Genomic DNA, 20,408 nt, shown 5'->3' with positions numbered 1-20,408 from the left:
GGTGGTCTCAGAGGGTTAGCCAGTAGTACATTGCCAGAAATGGTAAGATGCAGAGGCTCCTGAAAGAGCCAGCATTTAGACATCTGTCATAACAAAGGACATTCAGTAGCTAAGAGATCATTTTAAATAGCACCAAATATTTTTTAAAGTTCCTATCTTTTAATCCCTCTTCCACCTTCCCTGATTAAAACATCATAAAGATGAGGGGCAGGAGAGGAGATGAAACAAAGAAAATGAAAGAATAGACGGTTTCTTCCTTTATTCTTCCCAATTATGAGTCAGGCCCAAGCTAAGGGAAAAAGAGAAGATTCAGTTGAATGAAAAATGGAATTTTTTATTTCAACTGGACTTTTGACATACCTGAATATCTAATTGTTCTAATATCTCAACAGGACTGGGAAGCTAAGGGATTTGCCAAGGCATGGGAAAAAGAGAATCTTTATGTTTGAAGAGTGATAGAAAAAATAAAGCTGTTCATTATTACATTCTACCATGTTTAGCCAATTAAACAAACAGGTTTTACTGGAGGTGGTTCTGTGGTATTCTAGAGGCTTATCTTGAGTTAGACCAAGCTTGTCCAAACTGCAGCCCACACATGTGACCCAGAACAGCTTTGAATATGGCCTAACACAAATTTGTAAGCTTTCTTAAAACATGAGAATATTTTTGCAATTTTTTTATTATTTTTTAGCTCATCAGCTATCATTAGTATTCGTGTATTTTATGTGTGGCCCAAGACAATTCTTCTTCCAGTGTGGCCCAGAGAAGCCAAAAGATTGAATACCCCAAGTTACACCATAAGAAACAGCACAATGCAAATTACCCTCATATTTACTATCATAATGGTTTCTCTAGAAGAATTCATGAGGAAATATCTCTATGAGCTTAGTATCGGGGTAGTTCTGCTTCTCTGGACCAAGTGTTGTGCTTTTATTCAGTTGGTATACCACATGAAACGGGGGTGTGAGTGAGAAAGATCCATTCTATGGAAGGTACTTTATTTATTATTCGTTATTTTTTGAGACAGGGCCTTGCCCTGTCACCCACGCTGGGTGCAATGGCATGAACATGGCTCACTGTAGCCCTGACTCCTGGGCTCAAGCAATCCTCCTGCCTCAGCCTTCCAAGTAGCTGTGACCACAGGTGCATGCCACCACAACTGGCTAAATTAAAAAAAAAAAAAATTTGTTGAGATAGAGTCTCACTATGTTGTCTAGGCTGGTCTTGAACTCCCGAACTCAAGTAATCCTCTCACCTTGGCCTCCCAAAGTGCTGGGATTATAGGAGTGAGCCACCACACATGGCCTACAGGACATATTTTGTCACTGACAATGTTTACAATTGCTGATACGTGTTGGTAATATGAAGCAGATCAACTCTTACTTTGTTTTATTGCAATTTGTATGTTTTCTACAGAAAATGCACCCCATCATTGCCTACAACCCACCCACGTAGACTGCTCATTCTGTGAATCATGTTTTACAGATGAACTTTGGCTACTGAAAGCTTAGAGTCAAACCTGTATGCCTCTTCCTTTGTCTACCAATACATTTTGTATATTAGGCCTCGGCCCTGGCTCCAATTTAGATTACCATTTTTCCCCTACTTTGTCCCTCTCTTTGACCTTTTAACTTCTATTCTTTGTGTGCATAACTTTGTAAGCCCTGTTAGATCCTTGTTGCAGCAATGTAATAAACAGAAAGGATGATATTCAATGCACATATCGAATCATCCTGTGTGTGTAGAATCACAAGTGCATTTCATTCTAGACACAAGACATAATTTTATACATTTCAAAATGCAGTAAATGATTCCTAGAATGCTATTTTAGAAACTTTCCTTAGGAAACAGCACCACGTGGCGTAACTCACCTACCCCAGTAGTGTGATCTCCCTTTGGTCCTGTGTAGGAAGTGGGAGTTTCTCCCCTCCTCCTGTGCCAGCTGCTCCGGTTTCTTTTCTCCTGAGTAAATGTACATTCATCTTGCTCGAAAGTACACTCTCCAGGTGGTGGTGGAAGTTTCTCTGCAAGAAAATAGCAGGTGTTGGAATTGCTGAGACTCTTTCAGTGACTCTGTGTTGCTAGCAGCCCACTCTGCATGTATGAATGTTGTCTGGCCATATGCCATGCGATGGAGAGGCAGCCCCCACTGGCAGCCCACCTACACAGAGCCATTGCTTCCGGCTAGAGCCTGCACTCCACTGCGGGTCTACCATAGACGTAGAGAACCATCAGATATACAGATCTAAAATACTGGGCTACTTTGAGAAAAAACTTTCTCTGACTTGTGAATTTGTGTGAATTTCTTTTCATAAAGCTCTGGAAATTAGAGGTATATTGCCTTCATGAAAATATGGAAAATAATAAAATGGCATAATGCAGGCACTTTCTTCAGAAATCCTGGATGAGTGAAGGGTATCCTCATAACAACTCCACGGTTGCTTTGGAGGTGGGGGAGAATGTGAGAGTGCTAAATGGACTCCTGGAGGCATAGCTGTGTGGAACAAATGACTTCATTTCTCTGTGCCTTAGAGTTCTTATCTGTAATGTGGGAATATTAATGGTAGTCACTTCATGGGTCTGTGAGGATTAATGAGATGGTATGTGTAAAGCGATAATTTTGAATGTGATGTTCTCAATAATTAAATTTTAGAACTTATTTTGCCACCCAGAGGTTTATTTTCCTTTTCCCAAATCCAATGTTTATGTCTTTGAATGCTATCTCCAATACGTTCATAATTATTAGAATGGTACTTCCTCCCAATTTATTGGGGACTTCTCTGACTAAACTTGGTTGTACCTCCCTACATCCAGATTCTTAGCAAATTTTTCTAATAAATGGCTTGTTTCATATGTCTCTTTTGTGATCATTGTTTTACTTGATTTTATTTTACATACAGTACTAGTTAATGAAACCTCATTCTTCTATGCCTTGAGTGGAACGATTTTTACCTGGGTTGTCCTTGCAGTGCCTGGCAAATCAAGGGACTAAGAACAAATTGTCTTTTAATTAAATAAACATGGAGATTATTCTCCAGTGCCAGACTGATACCACGATTTGCCTGTGTGTCAAATAAATGGATGTCCTATGACGTAGGATGCAATGGTAATTAGCAGATATAGACCAATGATCGGGATTGAGTTATGCATCATTTTCTCATTAGACATAATGTATGACACGTGGCTAGCTACATGACTTTATTTTGCTACTATCATCATTGCTTGATCTATTGTTCCACTGTCATTTAATTCAGTTAGAAAATGTTTATTAAAAATTTTAAAGTATATGCTTAGCAAATATCTGTGAAATAAGAATTTCATCAATATTGCTTGAAAATCTGCATTCATGTAAGATAACAAAAACAACAGTAATAGTAATAATTATAGTAGAAGATATTTGCTTTTAAAGCACTGTTTTATGCCAGGTCTTAGGCTAGGAAAATGTGTATGTATTATTCCCAATATTCAGGTAGATATCACTAGCTCCCTTCCAAATGAGGATAAAGGGGTTAAGTCACATGTACAAAGACACGTATTACATTGGAATCATCATTTCTAAATTTCAAAGCCTGCTACATAGCTCTGCAGGAGACACTTTGTCAACAAAAGCAAAGGATGGACTAGCACAGATGAAATGTATGTGGTTCTCAGTGATACAGGAAATGTATGTATAGGCCAGAGAGACAGAGAGCTGAAATGATTGCTGTCTTACCTGAAGATGAGCAGCTTCCCAATTGTACTGTAATGTCATCCAGGGCTACAAGCCCACAGTCCCAGAAACTCTTGCATAGGCTCATGAAAACCACCTGAAATTCATAAAAATAAAGCCATGAATTCTGTTAACTGAAAACTGGAAACTCTTAACAACCTGGGATTCACTTAGCACAGCAGACGAGAATAAGCAAACTACAAACAGCTCTTCATCATCTGTATGAACAACAGAACACAGTGGCAAGAAGAATGGTTACCATCTGCATAAAACCCTAGAATTACTTTTATTATTATTATTAATTTTGAGATGGAGTCTCGCTCTGTCGCCAAGGCTGGAGTGCAGTGGGGTGATCTCGGCTCACTGCAACCTCTGCCTACTGGGTTCAAGTGATTCTTCTGCCTCAGCCTCCTGAGGAGCTGGGATTACAGACACCCGTCACCACGCCCAGCTAATTTTTGTATTTTTAGTAGAGACGGGGTTTCACCATGTTGGCCAGGCTGGTCTCAAACTCCTGACCTCAGGTGATCTGCCCGCGTTGGCCTCCCAAAGTGCTGGAATTACAGGTGTGAGCCACCACACCCAGTCTAGAATTACTTATATATTTGAGCAGAGTATAATGATACATTGTGCATACTAATGCTGAAATCAGTGGCATTTCATTAAGAATTGACAGGAAGAATGAGGAAAGCAAGAAGTCAACTGCGTGACAGAGAAAAACCTGTCAGGTTTTAAACATTTTCCCCAGATAATCCACAAAGTGCATATAGACTTGATGGTTTTCTGAGCATTTTTCAAACATTTCCAGTACAAACACTATTGATTTTTTGGAAATGACTTTCTGGCAACATGCTTCATTCACATTGTGAACAAAGTCCTGGTGATTTGCCATCTGGAGGCTTATGTTCCATTTCCAAAGACAAAGATCTATGTTCCCAGTTGGTGTCACTAATAAAAGCCCTAAATGCAGTTATTTTATCAGTCCAAACATTTTTATTGTTGTGCGTGAAGGAAAAACAAATCCATACCATAAATTATTAAATCTACTGTTCCAGAGAAAGACAGAAAAGTCTTAGATTTCTTTCCATTAGGCAAATTTTAAAGGCTGCTTTTTATATATAGGATGAGCTAAGAGACCTTTTAAAAACATTTGTATTAGATTTTCACTGTCCTTGTGGTTTACAAAGCTGCTTTGAATATGTCACAACGTTTAAGTAGCACAAGCTCATTTAGTCCATGTTCAATCAATCCCTGAATTACAAATCTAATTCAAACAAAGAATGATATAACAGAAGTTAAAACCCAACTTACAAATAATGAGAACACTTGATTTTTTTAGGCTCTAGTTTAACATGTTATGTCTTAAATGTATTATTTTATCAGTAGGGTTCTTTTGCTTTTTGATGATCAGATTCATTAGAATGTAGAATTTATTTTAAAAGAAATGTAAAGATCATGTGACAGCTTACCAGTGTGCAAAATATAAAATGTCTTAATCCAATACCTTCTGGATAATTACTAATTGTAAGATGTGTGAAGGTTTATCTGCACTGTATTCATACTGCTTTCAATTATAAAAAGGATAGTTTGGACTTGTCACAGTGTATAACTATGTGTATATACAATGTATAACTATGTATATATACAAAGAACAAAACAAAACAGGTGAAATTTTTTTCTCATTTACTTCTGTTAATTTTCTCATGTTTATAGATTCTAGAGATGATCTGAACATGTGAAATATTTTACTTGCAGAGTTTACTACTGGGAACCTATTCCCTGTTTGTAAAGCAAAGGTCTGTGTCATCAGCCCTGAATGCAGTTATATTTTAGCAGCAACTTTTATTGTTATATGGGAAGGAATATTAATCCATCTCATAATTTACTGAATTAATTGTGGTGCAGAGAGAAAAGTCTTGGCTTTTTTTTTTAATGGGGTGTCGGGGGGTGGCTTTAAAGTCTATTTTTCACAAGTATAGTAAAAATGTACCTTTTCAAAATGAGTATGTGGTAATGAAATGGTTCACCATCTAAATCATTACCTGCATAAAACTCAAACATTTGGCATGGTAACAGATTCTAAAGAAGAGAAATATTAACATGCTTTTGTATGTTTACTATAGCATTATTTTATAGTGACCATAAAACCATACAAGCAAGCAAGCAAGCAAACACCCAAAATTTTTAAAATAGAGGAAATAAATGAACTATGGCACAATTATCTAAGAAACTGGCCACTGTCAGATCTGATAACTTGGGCATATTATTTCGTAGTACAGAAATATATTCCTCTCATAATGTTAAGTGAAAAAACTGAATAAGACAAACGAATATCTAGTTCATCTAAAAATACATAGGAAAAGCCTGGAAATTTTACCAAATTTACAACAATTATGTTAGACTCATAAAATTATAGGCATTAAACAGAATTTCCCCCTTCTTTCTATATTTATATATGTGTGTGTGTATATATATATGTGTATATATATGTGTGTGTATATATATACGTGTGTGTGTGTGTGTGTGTGTGTGTGTGTGTGTGTGTGTGTATTTTTTTGAGGGGAATGGAGTTTTGCTCCTGTTGCCCAGGCTGGAGTGCAGTGATGCGATCTCAGCTTACCGCATCCTCCACCCACCTCCTGGATTCAAGCAATTCTCCTGCCTCAGCCTCCCGAGTAACTGGGATTACAGGCATGTGCCACCACACCCGGCTAATTTTTGTATTTTTAGTAGAGATGGAGTTTTGCCATGTTGGCCAGGCTGGTCTCAAACACCTGACCTCAGGTGATCCGCCCACTCAGCCTCCCAAAGTGTTGGGATTATAGTCGTGAGCCACCACACCCAGCCTCTATATTTATATTTGACACAAAGAAAAAGGAATCAGGATATTTACAATTAAGATGTGGAATAATCAGTTAGTCATTATTATTTCCTAGATGATCTTGTCTATTATGATAGCCACTAGGTACATGTGTCTATTAAATTAAATTAAAAATTCATGTATTCAGTCACACAAACCACAATTGAAAATGCTCAATAGCCACATGCAGCTCATGGTTAACTGAATTGGACACAGCAGGCATGCAGCATTTCCTTATTACAGAAAGTTTTGTTGGATAGACTTCCCTGGCTCCTTTTGGATATTCCAAATACTTTGTGAATTGCCACAGTGGGTTGAAAGAAATGTTAAACATGTTTTGGACAATAGCAGGCGTCTAGGTTGTCCTACCTTAGAGCTTTTTCCACACTTAGAACATTAGCCAGACCATGTGTTGTTCTGTCTGATAAAAGATCCCCAAGTCAGCTACTGACTAGGTTCAAACGATGGCCTCAAGCCCCAAATTTGGTTGGTAGTTGTCTGTCAGTATTCCAACACACAAAAGAAACACAACCAGATCAGCCTGTTTGATCTAACACACTGGATTTTCCGCCTGGCTGTTAGTAATGCTGCTCATGTCAGCTCTTTACTGACATGAAGTTTGGGGCCGCCGTTTTACATTTTGTATGCTCCTTGAGGTGGAGAGGTTATTTTAGAGTAAGTAGTTGGTGACTAGACAAGCGGATGAGTGGGCCTGGTTGAGGCAGGACAAAGAATAAGTCAAACATCTTGTCCTGTTCTTAAGGAGTTACCCTCTGGGTCCAGTTAAGAACGTGACAAGAAGGGAATCAGTCATAGTCTAAATTATTGAAGGGATTAACCTCTTGTTTATTTATAGATCTTTCTTTAAAAACAGTGTTTATTTCATTTTAGGCAGTATTTCAAAGCATGTGGAACATCTCTAAGACTGGAAAAAATCTTAGACAGCTTAAATGTATATTAATATATAAGAGGGTACCATACCCTCTTAAATATTAAATTAAATATTAATATTAAATATAGGCATGAGCCAGCATGGCTCATGCATATAATCCCAGCACTTTGGGAGGGTGAGACAGTAGGATCACTTGAGGCCAGGAGCTCAAGATCAACCTGGGCAGCATAGAGAGGCTCCATCTCTACAAAAGAATTTTTAAAATTAGCTATGTGCACTTGTAGTCCAGCTACTTAAAAGACTGAGGCGGGAAGCTCTCTTGAACCCAGGAGTTGGAGGCTGCAGTGAACCATGATCATGCCACTGTACTCCAGCCTAGATGACAGAGTGAGACCCTGTCTCTAAAAAACAATTAATTAAAAAAAAGAGGGGGGAAGAAGATGAGGGACCAAGTAAAGTGATATCTCTTAGAAAGGTATTCCTGATTTTATGCAAATCTCTTAGAAGTTAGAGACAAATTAAATTTATGTAAATTAATGTCTCCATCTACTGAAGATCCCAGTCCTTAGGTACTGATAATACTCTAAAATGTTTGTCTTGATAGAGAATATTCATAGCTGAAGAAATCTGCCTAGACTGACTGGAAACACAAACAGGCAGTGAATGGAGAGCTGTAAAAACATATTTGCAAAGAAATAATTTTAAGTACAGTCAAGGAAGGATCAACAATATTACTCAACTTACTCTCTACTGTACTAAAAATACATAGTATACATGCTTTTAAAAATCCACAACAGAGTATTGCTACCTCAGCACTACTGACGTTTTGGGCCAGATAATTCTGTTATGGAGGACTGCCCTATGCATTGTAGGATGTTTAGCAGCAACTGTAACCTCTACTCATTAAATGCCAGCATCACTGCCAAGTTGTGACAATCAAAAACTTCTTCAGACATTGCCAGATGTCCACTGGGGGAAAAAATCTCCCTGAGAACCACTGGTCAAGAATAGTAGAAAACTGTTGTGTGGATTATAAAACCTCACTTACTAAATTTCTGTCATGTGCAGTCCTTGTGCTAGGCACTTTCAGAGCTGGATTTTGTTGTTGTTGTTGTTGAGACAGACTCTCACTCTGTGCCCAGGCTGGAGTGCAGTGGTGTGATCCTAGCTCACTGCAACCCCAACCTCCTGGGCTCAAGTGATCCCCCTGCTTCAACCTCCCAAATAGTTGGGACTACAGGCATGCACCACCATACCCAGTTCATTTTTGTATTTTTGTAGAGACAGGGTTTCACCTTGTTGCCCAGGCTGGTCTTGAACTCCTGGGCTCAAGCGATCTGCCTGTCTCGGCCTCCCAGAGTGCTGGGATTACAGGATAAGTCATTGTGACCAGATCTGTTACCTAATTTTTGGATTCACTGTCAATTTCAACCTATTTATTCTCTCCACTCAGACCAAGACTGTTCTAAAAATGGACTAGATTTTGTTTTCTCTTCCTCTACACATCACCAGGTGGTTGTTCTAACAAGCAATGAAATATGGGCCAGGTGCAGGGGCTCACGCCTATAGTCCCAGCACTTTGGGAGGCCAAGGCAGGCAGATCACTTGAGGTCAGGGGTTTGAAACCAGCCTGACCAACATGGTGAAACCCTGTCTCTACATAAATACAAAAATTAGCTGGGCATGGTGGCTCATGCCTGTAGTCCCAGCTACTCAGGAGGCTGAGGCAGGAGAGTTGCTTGAACCCAGGAGGCAGAGGTTGCAGTGAGCCAGGATGGTTGAGCAAGACACTGTCTCGAAAAAAAAAAAAAAGAAAGAAAAAGAAAAAATGAAAGAAATATCCTCAAGCCCTGGAAACAAAAGGTAAAGGAGCAGAAACTCAAGGCAGATGGACTAATACCCAAACTGAATAATCATCCCCTGGATTATCAAGGATTTATTGTTCCAATTTCCTGCTTTAGAAAACTATAATTATTAAAGGACAATAGAATCTCCTCTTTATTTTCATCTTTCTCCCTTTCAAAAAAACAATGATCTGCTCTCTAGAAACAACATAATGACAGGCAGCAGAACCTAAAAGGTCACTGAGCAAATGCTCCTCATAGTATATAATTTTAAGTCTCTTCCAAAGTTTTTTTTTTTTTTTTTTTTTTGAGAAGGTGGTTGATTAGGTTTGCTGTGTGCAAACCCAGCTACTAGGTTATTAGTCAAAGGGCCCAGACTGCCCCTAGGCCTGTCAAAGTCCATAAAAGTTCCTGATTAAAGTACCCACGAGTTCAGGTGCCGTGGCTCATGCCTGTAATCCCAACACTTTGGGAGGCCGAGGCAGGCAGATTGCTGCCAGTTCGAGGCCAGCCTGAGCATCATGGCAAAACCCCCTCTCTACTAAAAGTACAAAAAATTAGTTGGGCAGGTGGCACACACCTGTAGTTCCAGTGACTCAGGAGGCTGAGGTGGCAGGATCACCTCGGCCCGGGAGGTTGAAGCTGCAGTGAGTTGTGATCACACCACTGCACTCCAGCCTGGGTGACAGATTGAAATCCTATCTTATAAAAAAAAAAAAAAAGTACCTGGGAAAGAAAAAGTAGAGAATCAGATATGTCAGGAATTCATGTTCTCAAACCAAATCAAGATAGGTTTTAAAATAATCAAGGTTATTGCTTTTCACTTTGTGAGATGTTATAGTTTAAAAACTACCAAATATAATGAATAGAATTTTGCCAGGAGGAGGAAATAAATTTTGTTGGGTGCTGTGAAATCAAATCAAATCAAATCTTTGTTTTGTAGTTCAAAAGGATTGTTTGTGTTAAAGAACTAAACCCTGGCTGTATTAAATGTTTTTTCACTGCCTTTTAGAGTGGATTCCATGGCCCGCTTGATAGACATGGTAGGCCAGGTTGTTGGGTTCATCTACCATCTACTTTACCAATTGAATGGCCCCATTTAGGCCTATAATTAGCATGTAAATGATAGCTTCCAGAAATTGCCTTCTATATTTGGAAACATTTCAGTCCTGTGCCAACAATATCATAACTTACCCGTGTTCACAAAATGAACCTAGTTAAGTTCTTGTTGTAAGTGGTAGACCTCAACAATTTCCCAGATGGTTTGATTTTGAGTTAAATTTAACTTTTCTTCTGATGAGGTTAAAATCTTTTGAAATCATTTGCACAGATAAATTTGGTTATGACAGCTACAGAGTTGGTGGCATAATTATTCACAAAATTACTATAATCCAGTCAGTGAAATTCCAGAGCCCTTCATTAAGATGCTATTGACACATCTGTAAGATATACTATACAATGTAATTGCATTCATTTAACTGTTTGACAATAAGTCGTAATAGAGTTTTTAAAAAATTTCAATATTGAGATACTTGGCAAAATGGATGAAATTATTACAAATCCCTCAAGACAGGCTAAGTGAAGCTTTATCTAGAAGAGTAAGTGTGAGGTTTTAGCATTCTTAGAACCCAGCACTGTTTTGAGAAATAGTTGCTAAATTGCAAAAGCATGCCTGCTGCAGATACTATATTTGGTCTTCATCTCCCACAAAAGGCAGAATGGCCATGTGTTTTTAAATAAGTTTTTAGCTGACCAATACTTTTTTTCTTAAAGGACCCATCTGGTTAGTTTTTTCTTTTTTAAAAGACCCATCTGATTTAATTCAACTTTTGGCTTTCACAAGCAGCAGAGATCAAGCAGCTTCCAGTTTTTCCCAGTGTGAAAGTCTTTCTGCTCCCAGGAGCCTTCAGGTCAGGGCTAGGGACCACCCTGTGATAGCATACAGGCCTGCAGCTGAACTTTTTCATTGCTATCTGGATGGTAAACATCCAAATCTCTTGACTCAAAGATTTCTGAAATCTGCTTTATTTTCTGATCTTTAGGCCACTGTAAGGGGAGGGGAGGTTCCAAAAGGGACCACAGAATCAGCCATTTTTTAGAATGAAGAACAGGCCCAGAGAGCCTGTGATAGCAGCTCACACAACAGCCAGTTGCAGACTCAGGTATGAAACATTACGCCCCTTCCAGATCCCTGATAGAATGTATTTCATTATACAGCCCCCTTATTTTCCCTATTTTGCTTGAGGTATCTTAAAATATGATTCTGAGAGACATGATGCCACTCCCTAATTAATAGCATGGGACCAAACATTTCTTTGACCTGTGTTTACAACCAGGTTTCTGTCATTTTGCCTTACATTTGTTGATAGAGTATTTTGGTAACTCAGCACGGGAGCCTGACTCTTATATAGATTGGGGCTGATTTTCAGAACTAGCTAATGTCGAACCAGCCATAGTATCTCCTCCTCTCCACAGCAGCTCTTCCTTCACCTCAGACATCACTGCCCTGCTCTGTACTGAAAATGTAGGCCCCCAAAAAAGAATGCTCACAGCTTCCCTGACATCCACATCTACACCCTCATCTTCACTTGTACCCATTTTCACTTCCCTCCCTTGTTTTGAGAGCAAAGTCTGTCTGATTACAAAGTTCATGTTCTTTTCATGGTGGGACAGAGAAGACTATTCCTACACAATTAATGTCGAAGATGCAAGTGGAAAGTAAATGAGAAAAGCCTCTGAAAAAAATGAATATTAGACAAAGCTAAGAGACATTTTTAATGTTTTAGTCTCTAATTCCACACCCTAATAATGAAGACATTATTATATTTCATTACCCCATAAAGCTTTCATTATCACTGAAGGAAAATAGGTGCAAATGCCTTCCTGATTTTTACATGTACTCCTCAAGAGGGCAGGTGACCGTCTGGTGACCTGTTTTTTGGTTTTTTTTTTTTTTTGAGACAGAGTCTCACTCTATTGCCTGGGCTAGAGTGCAGTGACACAATCACAGCTCATTGCAACCTGTCCCTGCTGGATTCAAGGGATTCTCATGTCTCAGCCTCCTGAGTAGCTGGGATTACAGGCATGCGCCACCATGCCTGGCTAATTTTTTTACTTTTAGTAGAGACAGGGTCCCACCATGTTGGCCAGCCTGGTCTTGAACTCCTGGCCTCAAGTGATCTGTCTGCCTCACCTTCCCAAAGTGCTGGGATTACAGGTGTGAGTCACTGTACCCGGCCAGTCTGGTGATTTCTAATAGGTCTCCAGGCTGCCTGTGATTTTGTGTAAAAAAAATCAGTGCTGGGGTAAACATACAATGTGATTTCTTTCTGGTCCACCTCCCATAGGGAGTTCCCCTGGTCAAACACTTCCCTGACCAATGTAATGTAATAAAATGTAAAGACCAATTTAATTGTCATGTCCAAGGATAGACATTATAATTGGAGTCATTGTTGTGGCTCACTTGGATGGAGTTACAAAAAGGTCAGTCCTACCAGAAGATAGATTTATAGAATGCAATTCACAAACAGCAGAAAAGGAAGAATCTAGGTCTTCCTCTTGCCTCTCAAGGGCTCACTCTGCTCTAGATGAACCCCTCCTGAGCCTGAAGAAGACAGCAGGCACTTTTAGCAATCCTCTGCTAATAAGAATGCTGACTTTGCCCTACCCACCTCTGAGACATAGAGACAATTAGCCTGATTTTCATTGATTCCCAAGCCAAAGTGTAGATCCATGAGGTGAAGAAGAGCTGCAGTTTAAAGCTTACATAACTCTTACCCGTTTTTAACCTATGCCACACTTATTTAACCAACTCCTAATAACAGACAATATGGTAGTTTCCACTTTCTCAGTATTACAAATATTACTGGAATGAATGATGATAGCTAAATCTTTGTGCATAACCATGATTATTTCCTTATGATAAATCCCTAGATGTAGAATTGTTATGTCATAAAGTATGCATGTTTGAGTGCTTTCTTTTTTATTCATGTAATTAAATTTTTATTAAAACATTGTGCCAATTTACCCTAATATAAGAGCACATGATAATCCTTATTTCCTTGCATCCTCACCTTTCCAGGGTAATGTTACGTGTGTGTGCGTGCATTATGCATGCACACATATATGTTTATATATATACATTTAGTCATACACTGCATAATGACATTTCAGTCAATGATGGACTGCATGTACAATGGTAGTTCCATAAGACTATACTGCCATATTTTTACTGTACTTTTCTCTCTTTAGATATGTTTAGGTACACAAATACTTACTATTGTGTTGTAACTCTTGACAGTATTTAATACAATAACATGCTGTATGAGTTTACAACCCAGGAGCAATAGGCTATACCATACAGTCTAGGTGTGTAGTAGGCTATACCATCTAGGTTTGTATAAATATTATATGATGTCCTCTGAAGGACAAAATTGCCTAACAAACACATTTCTTGGAATGTATCCCTGTCATTAAGTGATACATGACTGTATATACATATATATGTACATTTGAATGTATTTATTCAATTATCAATTAAAAAATTTGTCACTTTAGACTAGAAAACATTAGTATGTATATATACATATATATTACATATATTGAAAAATAAATCACTTAGACCAGAAAACATTTATATGTACATATGTACATATTATATATATTTAAAAGTAAATCTTTCACTTTAGACCCAAATATATATATGTATATATAAAAATGGGTATATATATTTATACATGCATCTAAAGTGAAAGATTTTTTAATTAATAAATTGAACAATACAAACAGTATACAGTATAAATACAGCAATTAATATAAACATCACACTCCAGGGTATTATGTTTTTGAAATATTTTGATAGACAAATGTATTCTTTCATTACTTTTAAGATTTCTTTTGCTGGGTGTGGTGGCTGATGCTTGTAAAGCACTTTGGGAGGCCATACATGAGTGGATCGCTTGAGCCCAGGGGTTTGAGACAAGCTGGGTAATAGTGAGACCCCATTTCTACAAAAAATGCAAAAATTAGCTGTACATGATGGTGCACACCTGTAGTTCCAGCTACTTGGGAGGCTGAGGTGGAGGATCTCCTGACCTTGCGGAGGTCAAGGTTGCAGTGAACTATGATCACACCACTGCACTCCAGCCGGGGTGACAGAGTAAGACCCTGTCTAAAAACATAATGTCTTTTATTATAATGAGGTTGGATATATTTGTGCATTTATTTTCTGGTTATATTTCTTTTTTTCTGATTTGCCTGTATATATCCTATCCATTTTCCTATTGCTTAGTTTACTTTTTGCTTATTAATTTATTAGATTTATATATTTATTTTAAATGTATTAAGACTTTGTTGCATATGTTGCAACCTTTTTTTTCCCCCTCTGGCTTGACATTTGCCTTTCAGATTTGTTTATGTGGCATTCCTCATTTGAAGAATAAAGCAGAACCAAATGTCTTGGTTTGAAGATTGAGATGAAATGGGAGGGCCACAAATAGTGATTTCTCTTTGAGCATTGTATAGATACACATGTAACCTGATACTACACAAAAAGTAAAAGCTCATGGACTGTCAGTGATGTGGTGGGATATGCCAGAGGGAAGTGATTTGTGGACTTACTGGAGAGAGACTTCTACTAGAAGTAAGTGCTAAACAGATAATGCAGAAAATATCCAGAGAAAGATATACAAGAGAAGGAGGGAAAGGTAGGGATATCTATGCAAAAGGAAATAAGGTATGTTTCCTCTGGTGAAATTAGAGAGACTTTATTAATGTGTGAATTGTCAATTTCTAATTGCATGAGTTGAGCTTGTAGCTCTAGAGGCCAGCAAATACTTATTTGTTCTGTGAGCTCAGAAAACCAGAGGATCCCCAGAAAATCTCAATGTGAGCATCAAAAAATAATGTGGCATCACCCAGAATTTAGGAAAATATTTCTTTAAAATGCAGTGATTGTTAAGTCTGTGAAATATTCACAAGATAGAAGTTTGGGAGTGGAGAAGGGAAGTGGTATTTTCAGGTTCATAAACACACTTTGGAATAAATGTTTGCCTAATTAAGCTTATTAGTAAAACTGTAGGGAAAGAATGCCTGGTCTGTCTTTTCAGATGTCTCCATATTGCTGTGAGAACAAATTGCTGATCCAACAATGTTCCATGAAATTACTCAGAAAAGTCATGAAAGAATGGACTGACATAAACACTATGTTCGTGTAAACTATGTGTCAGCAACTACCAGTTGTGCTAATCTATCTTGCCAGTAATTTTCTCATAAGTTGGCATGAAACACAGAAGGTCTCAACAAATAACTGAAAGAAAATGAAACAGAAGGAAAACAAGAATATCTCAGGCTGCCTTACTCATATTTAAAGCAATGTAGAATTCTTGTACTCATAAATGATGCTGAGTTTAGCTTGAAAAACTCAAGAGTAGGTTCCTTTTCCATACTTAGCTCCTTTATTCTTTGACATGAAAACTTATTCCACTTGACAGTATAATTTTCCTTGTTCTGGTACAAAGCCACCTTTTTGTGCTCTATAATGTGTTGATTATCTTGTCAGCAATTAATGGCCTTTCTATTTCTACTTTGCTCTCAGCTGCTCTGCTTTAATAATGCTGGGACATTAATATCCTGAAGCAGTTCTCTTCCAGTGTTCCCAGACATCATGAAATGTGATAGGAAATTCACCTTCTCTCGTGAATCTTGTCTACACATTGGTTTTCTGCTTCCTTAATCTCTTTATAGCAGGGTGTCTTGCTGTTAAATAGCCAACTATTTATAAATCTCTACAGAAACTTTCTAGACTTGCTCTTCTATTTGAGTGAACTTCTAGGGCTGCCTTTAAAACTTCAGAACCCTAGGTATTTTACATGTAGTCATATTTTCATTCTGTAAGGGCACAGTTAAAAAGATTTTAAAAGTGGAAATTTGAATCAAAGACTTAAATTTCAACTTTTTTTTCCTAAAAGGGAAAAATTTTTGTAAGAGAAAATGAAGGAATAGAGAAAATTACCAGCAAGGGCTGTGTTGCACAATATTAAACACAGTTTCTGCTATTAAGATGCCAAAACTATAACAGGAAGTAGAAGAGACCTAGAGGTCATTTTGAAACATGTCGTTGTTTCATATAAAGGTGACATGACATTCTGATTTACATAGTAAATGCTAGAGTGAGGCCAACTCTTTATATTCCTGAACTAGAGCTCCTTCATTACACAAATACCATTCAAACAAGTAAAACCCAAGTCAATGACTTATAAAAGATTCAAAGAGGAAGAAGCATTTGAGGTGGTCATTGAGAGAAGCATAAGACTTCCTTGGGTATGTATAATGATTTCTGCAACAAGATCAATGAGATATACTTTGCGGTTGATAAATGCTGAGGGAGCATTGGAGGAGGAAGGCAGAGGGCAGAAGACAAGGATTTGAGGAATGAGAAGCCACACTGGAGTGAAGACAATAATTGAAGATACATCTTTCCAGAAGTTTGGAGGCCGAGGAATGGTAGGGATTGGCAGCTTAAATGGGTACTGAGATGAAAGGAAGGTTTATTGTTCATTTGTGTCAAATGCAGGAGACTAACATATATTGGCAGTATGCAAAGGGACTAATGGAGATTGAAGATTTACGAGAGAGGGAATAATTTATGAAATAAGTTCCCAGAGGAGGCAGGAAGGTGAGATCAAATTCCTAGATGGGCAGGTTGGTTTTGATGAAGAGCAAGGATAATACTTTCTTTGTCAGATTGATCAGGAGATGAAGAGAGGCAGGTGAAGATTCAGAGAGGAACAGAACCGAAGGAGCTTGTGTTGGATGCCTTTATCCTTTGGGAGATGAACCCATGAGATCACATCCTAAGAATGAGGCAGGGAGGGTCAAGTTGGAAATTTGTGAGTGAAAATAGATCTGAACATCTGGGATGGGGGATGAGGAAAAGTCAACGAGAGATGAGATGCATAAAAGGCTTTCCCAGCAGAATGGAGGGGACAGTGGAGATTAGTCTTATTTTCTCCAGCTGTGCTGAGAAGACTGGGGTAAAGATGAAAGCTACCCTGGGTTTCCAGGCATTAGGAAGACCAAGGTGGAGAAGCCAGGAAGACCTGCAGGTGGGGAGTGTATGACGTGGAAGCAACTGCATCATTGACCATAATCACAGAATGGAGGCTGGATAAGCTGTGTTGTGGGGCAGGGAAAGGATCAGGGGATTTGCACGGGGGCTGGTAAAACTTGATTTAAGTTCTTGGAAATAGGTAAAGGCACAATGTAAGAATGGGAAGCTGTTTCAAAGGGAAAAGTCACAGCTCTTGGTTTTAGTAAATACCATCATAAAAAGCTCCAAAAGAGGCCAAGCATGGTGGCTCGTGCCTGTAATCCCAGCATTTTGGGAGGCTGAGGTGGGAGGACAGCTTGAGGTCAGGAGTTTGAGACCAGCCTGAGCTACTTAGTGGGATCCTGTCTCTGCAAAAAATGAAAAATAAATTAGCTGGGTCTGTACCTAAGCTACTTGGGAAGCTGAGGTGGGAGGACTGCTTGAGCCCAGGAGGTGGAGGCTGCAGTGAACCATGATCGTGCCACTGCACTCCAATCTGAGCAACAGACATGCTCCAACCTGAGCAACAGAGACCCTGTCTGGAAAAAAAAAAAGAAAAAAAAAAATATATATATATATACACACACACACACACACACTCCAAATCAGACTCAGCATATACATGTCCATAAATGTGCTAATATTCACTCTAGCCAGGTAGTCCTGGTTTTAAGTATTCACACTAAAATCCCTTGTAGGCCAAATTGCTCAGGTGCTATGCTATAAGAGATTACAGTTTATCTTATCCAAAGGCAGAAACATTTAATTTTCCTTTTTCCTTTGATGGAATTATGTTCTTCCTTACCATCAACACCTATTCATTCATAGTACAGTTTTCTGTCTTAACTATTATTGGGTTACTAACAGGAGAACCCACTCTGTTCCAGAAATTGCATTGACATGAGGAATTAAGAAAAAAAAAAAAAAATGGAGCCGTATTCTCCAGAAGCTTACATCTAAGGAGATAGGTAAGTAGACAATTTCAACATAATGCATTAAGTGCTATGAGAGTAGTATGATGGTGATAGGTGCTATACAAGACAAAGGTTCTAGGTTAATTGCTTTGATATAACTGCCACCCTTTAACAAGGTTAAACTGGATTCTTTAATGTAGACCTTATTGAGAGTTTCTAATATGTTACTGTGCTTTGTGAATCTTCGTGTGTGGAGTAGAGATCCAGTCTGCCAAGTTCTGCAAACTCATCTGACAACAGAACTCTTTTTCAATGAAATATCTCAAGGGATTTGTGCTCCATGGGACAGAAGATGAGAAGGGCTGACACAAGATTCTCACCTAGTGAAAAAAAAAGTATGTATTTATATTTTTAAAAACTGGTTGGATGGGGGCTTTCTCTCAAATACGTAAAGGACTTTTGAAGTTTTTTTTTTTTTTAGTCCTATGACAGAGTAAAGATACAGACTTAAAAGGATTTACCATGAAGATTTTAATGACTGCTGGGCTGATTATTAAGCCTGATCCCAGTGAAATGGAATACCTTTAGTCATTTTCATTTTTGGACTGTTTAACAGTTTTTCTCCAAAAGAAATATTTAATGAATACAATATCACATTCCTCTCAGTGCTTCTAATTAACAGACCACTGAAAGATCTTTGTTAAAGGAAAGGCTAGCTTCAGGCCAGAAGGCATTGTAGGATCTAATATGTATGCTACCATGGGTGACCAAGCGTAAAGATAAACTAAGGATTTGAATATATAAGGGCTAATGTTTGCATCCATTGTTATGGAATTTCTGACGATCACTCTCTAGTCTTTCCTAATATTTGGCCTTAAGGAAAAGTGTTTTGGACTGAATTGTTCTCTCTCCTCATTATCCTCCTTAATGTGTGAAAGTCTCATCTGCTCTCTATTTCATAAAGAGGAAAAACAGATCCAGAGGACCATTTCATGATTCATCCTTTTTCAAAATGTTTCTTAAAACATTAAATACAGTTTTATTATTGTAAGCTGTTTATAATTGTATAAAAGCAGCCATTTCTTTAAGAAAGTCTCATCTTGTTAAAATAAAGATTTAACTCTGACCTGATTTTTAGTTTAAAGAAGTTCACAGCAAAAATCAGGGTATAGAATTATCCATGTATTAAAGAGATGTTGTCTATAAAACCTTATGAGGATCAGGACTAAGAAAAAAACATTCATTAGTCTTTCTCTCTCTGCTCAGCTAGATTTAATAAATGATATGTGTGGGAACTATGCTAAGAACTTTATATGATGCATTGTCTTTGGTCTTTACCATATACTATGGATATATGGGTATACTCCTGGTATACCCATTTTACACATGAAAGAAAAGTAAGGCTCAGAAAGGTTACATAACTAGCTCAAACTGTAATGCCATAAGTGCCAGTGAACCCACAGCCAAGTGTCTTATGCATTATGCTACATTTTCCTCTAACCCACAGCTTTCCTTTGTCTATGTTAAAGCACCTTGAATTTTGACCCCTCCTAGGAGCCAAAGTTATTTCTAAACTAAAACACCAGAAGGTTAAAAATAAAGTCTAAATTTTTTTCAGGAATCCTGAGCGTTAGGGCTGGACTCCCCTTCTCACCTGATCCTATACTTTTGATGTTAGCCAGGCAAGGGCTAGGAGGCTTTTTACACTAGGCTTAGTGTAAAAAGCATCAATTCTAGAGTCAAAAAGACCTGGATCTGCTTCTCAGTTTAGCCACTTAATAGCTGTGTAATGTTGAACAATGTCCTTAATTTTCTGCCTGAGCGTTCCTCATCTGTTAAATGGTGCTGGACTGCTTTCCTTCCTAGGGAGCTGTGGCATCAAATGAAGTGCTGGAGAGTGCTCAACAACAGCCTGTTGTTGGCAGCTGTGATAATATCACACAGAATCTGTCTAAAAGGCTACTTTGCTAGAATGGTCTAAGGGAAACTCTTAGCATTGCTTCATCCCTATAGTTTGTGCCAAAGATTAAACTACCCAGGGAAGATAGCAAGGGGTTATTAATAATCAGCCCATTGTCCTTAAAACAGGCTGGGTAAATG

General features: G+C 38.2%; 1 protein-coding gene across 2 annotated transcripts in view; it reads right to left on the bottom strand.

Moving 5' to 3' along the window:
- MAMDC2 (MAM domain containing 2) overlaps positions 1-20,408 on the bottom strand; it is a 172,937-nt gene that overhangs the window by 46,539 nt on the left and 105,990 nt on the right. The window contains exons 10-11 of one of the 2 annotated variants that reach the window (XR_003115923.1): positions 3,713-3,806; positions 1,876-2,024 (exon numbers count right to left, since the gene is read on the bottom strand). Coding sequence is in view for 1 of the 2 variants with exons in the window: in XM_025359396.1 (XP_025215181.1) it covers positions 1,872-2,024; positions 3,713-3,806 (247 nt within the window). In the remaining variant the exon portion in view is untranslated. Of the gene's footprint in view, positions 1-1,871; positions 2,025-3,712; positions 3,807-20,408 lie in introns of both variants that reach the window. The other variant, XM_025359396.1, reaches the window with a different exon arrangement.

This window comes from Theropithecus gelada, chromosome 15 (assembly GCF_003255815.1).
Source record: "Theropithecus gelada isolate Dixy chromosome 15, Tgel_1.0, whole genome shotgun sequence".
Taxonomy (NCBI): domain Eukaryota; kingdom Metazoa; phylum Chordata; class Mammalia; order Primates; family Cercopithecidae; genus Theropithecus; species Theropithecus gelada.
Note: the sequence above shows the minus strand (reverse complement) of the source record. Positions and strands in the feature narration are given on the sequence as shown.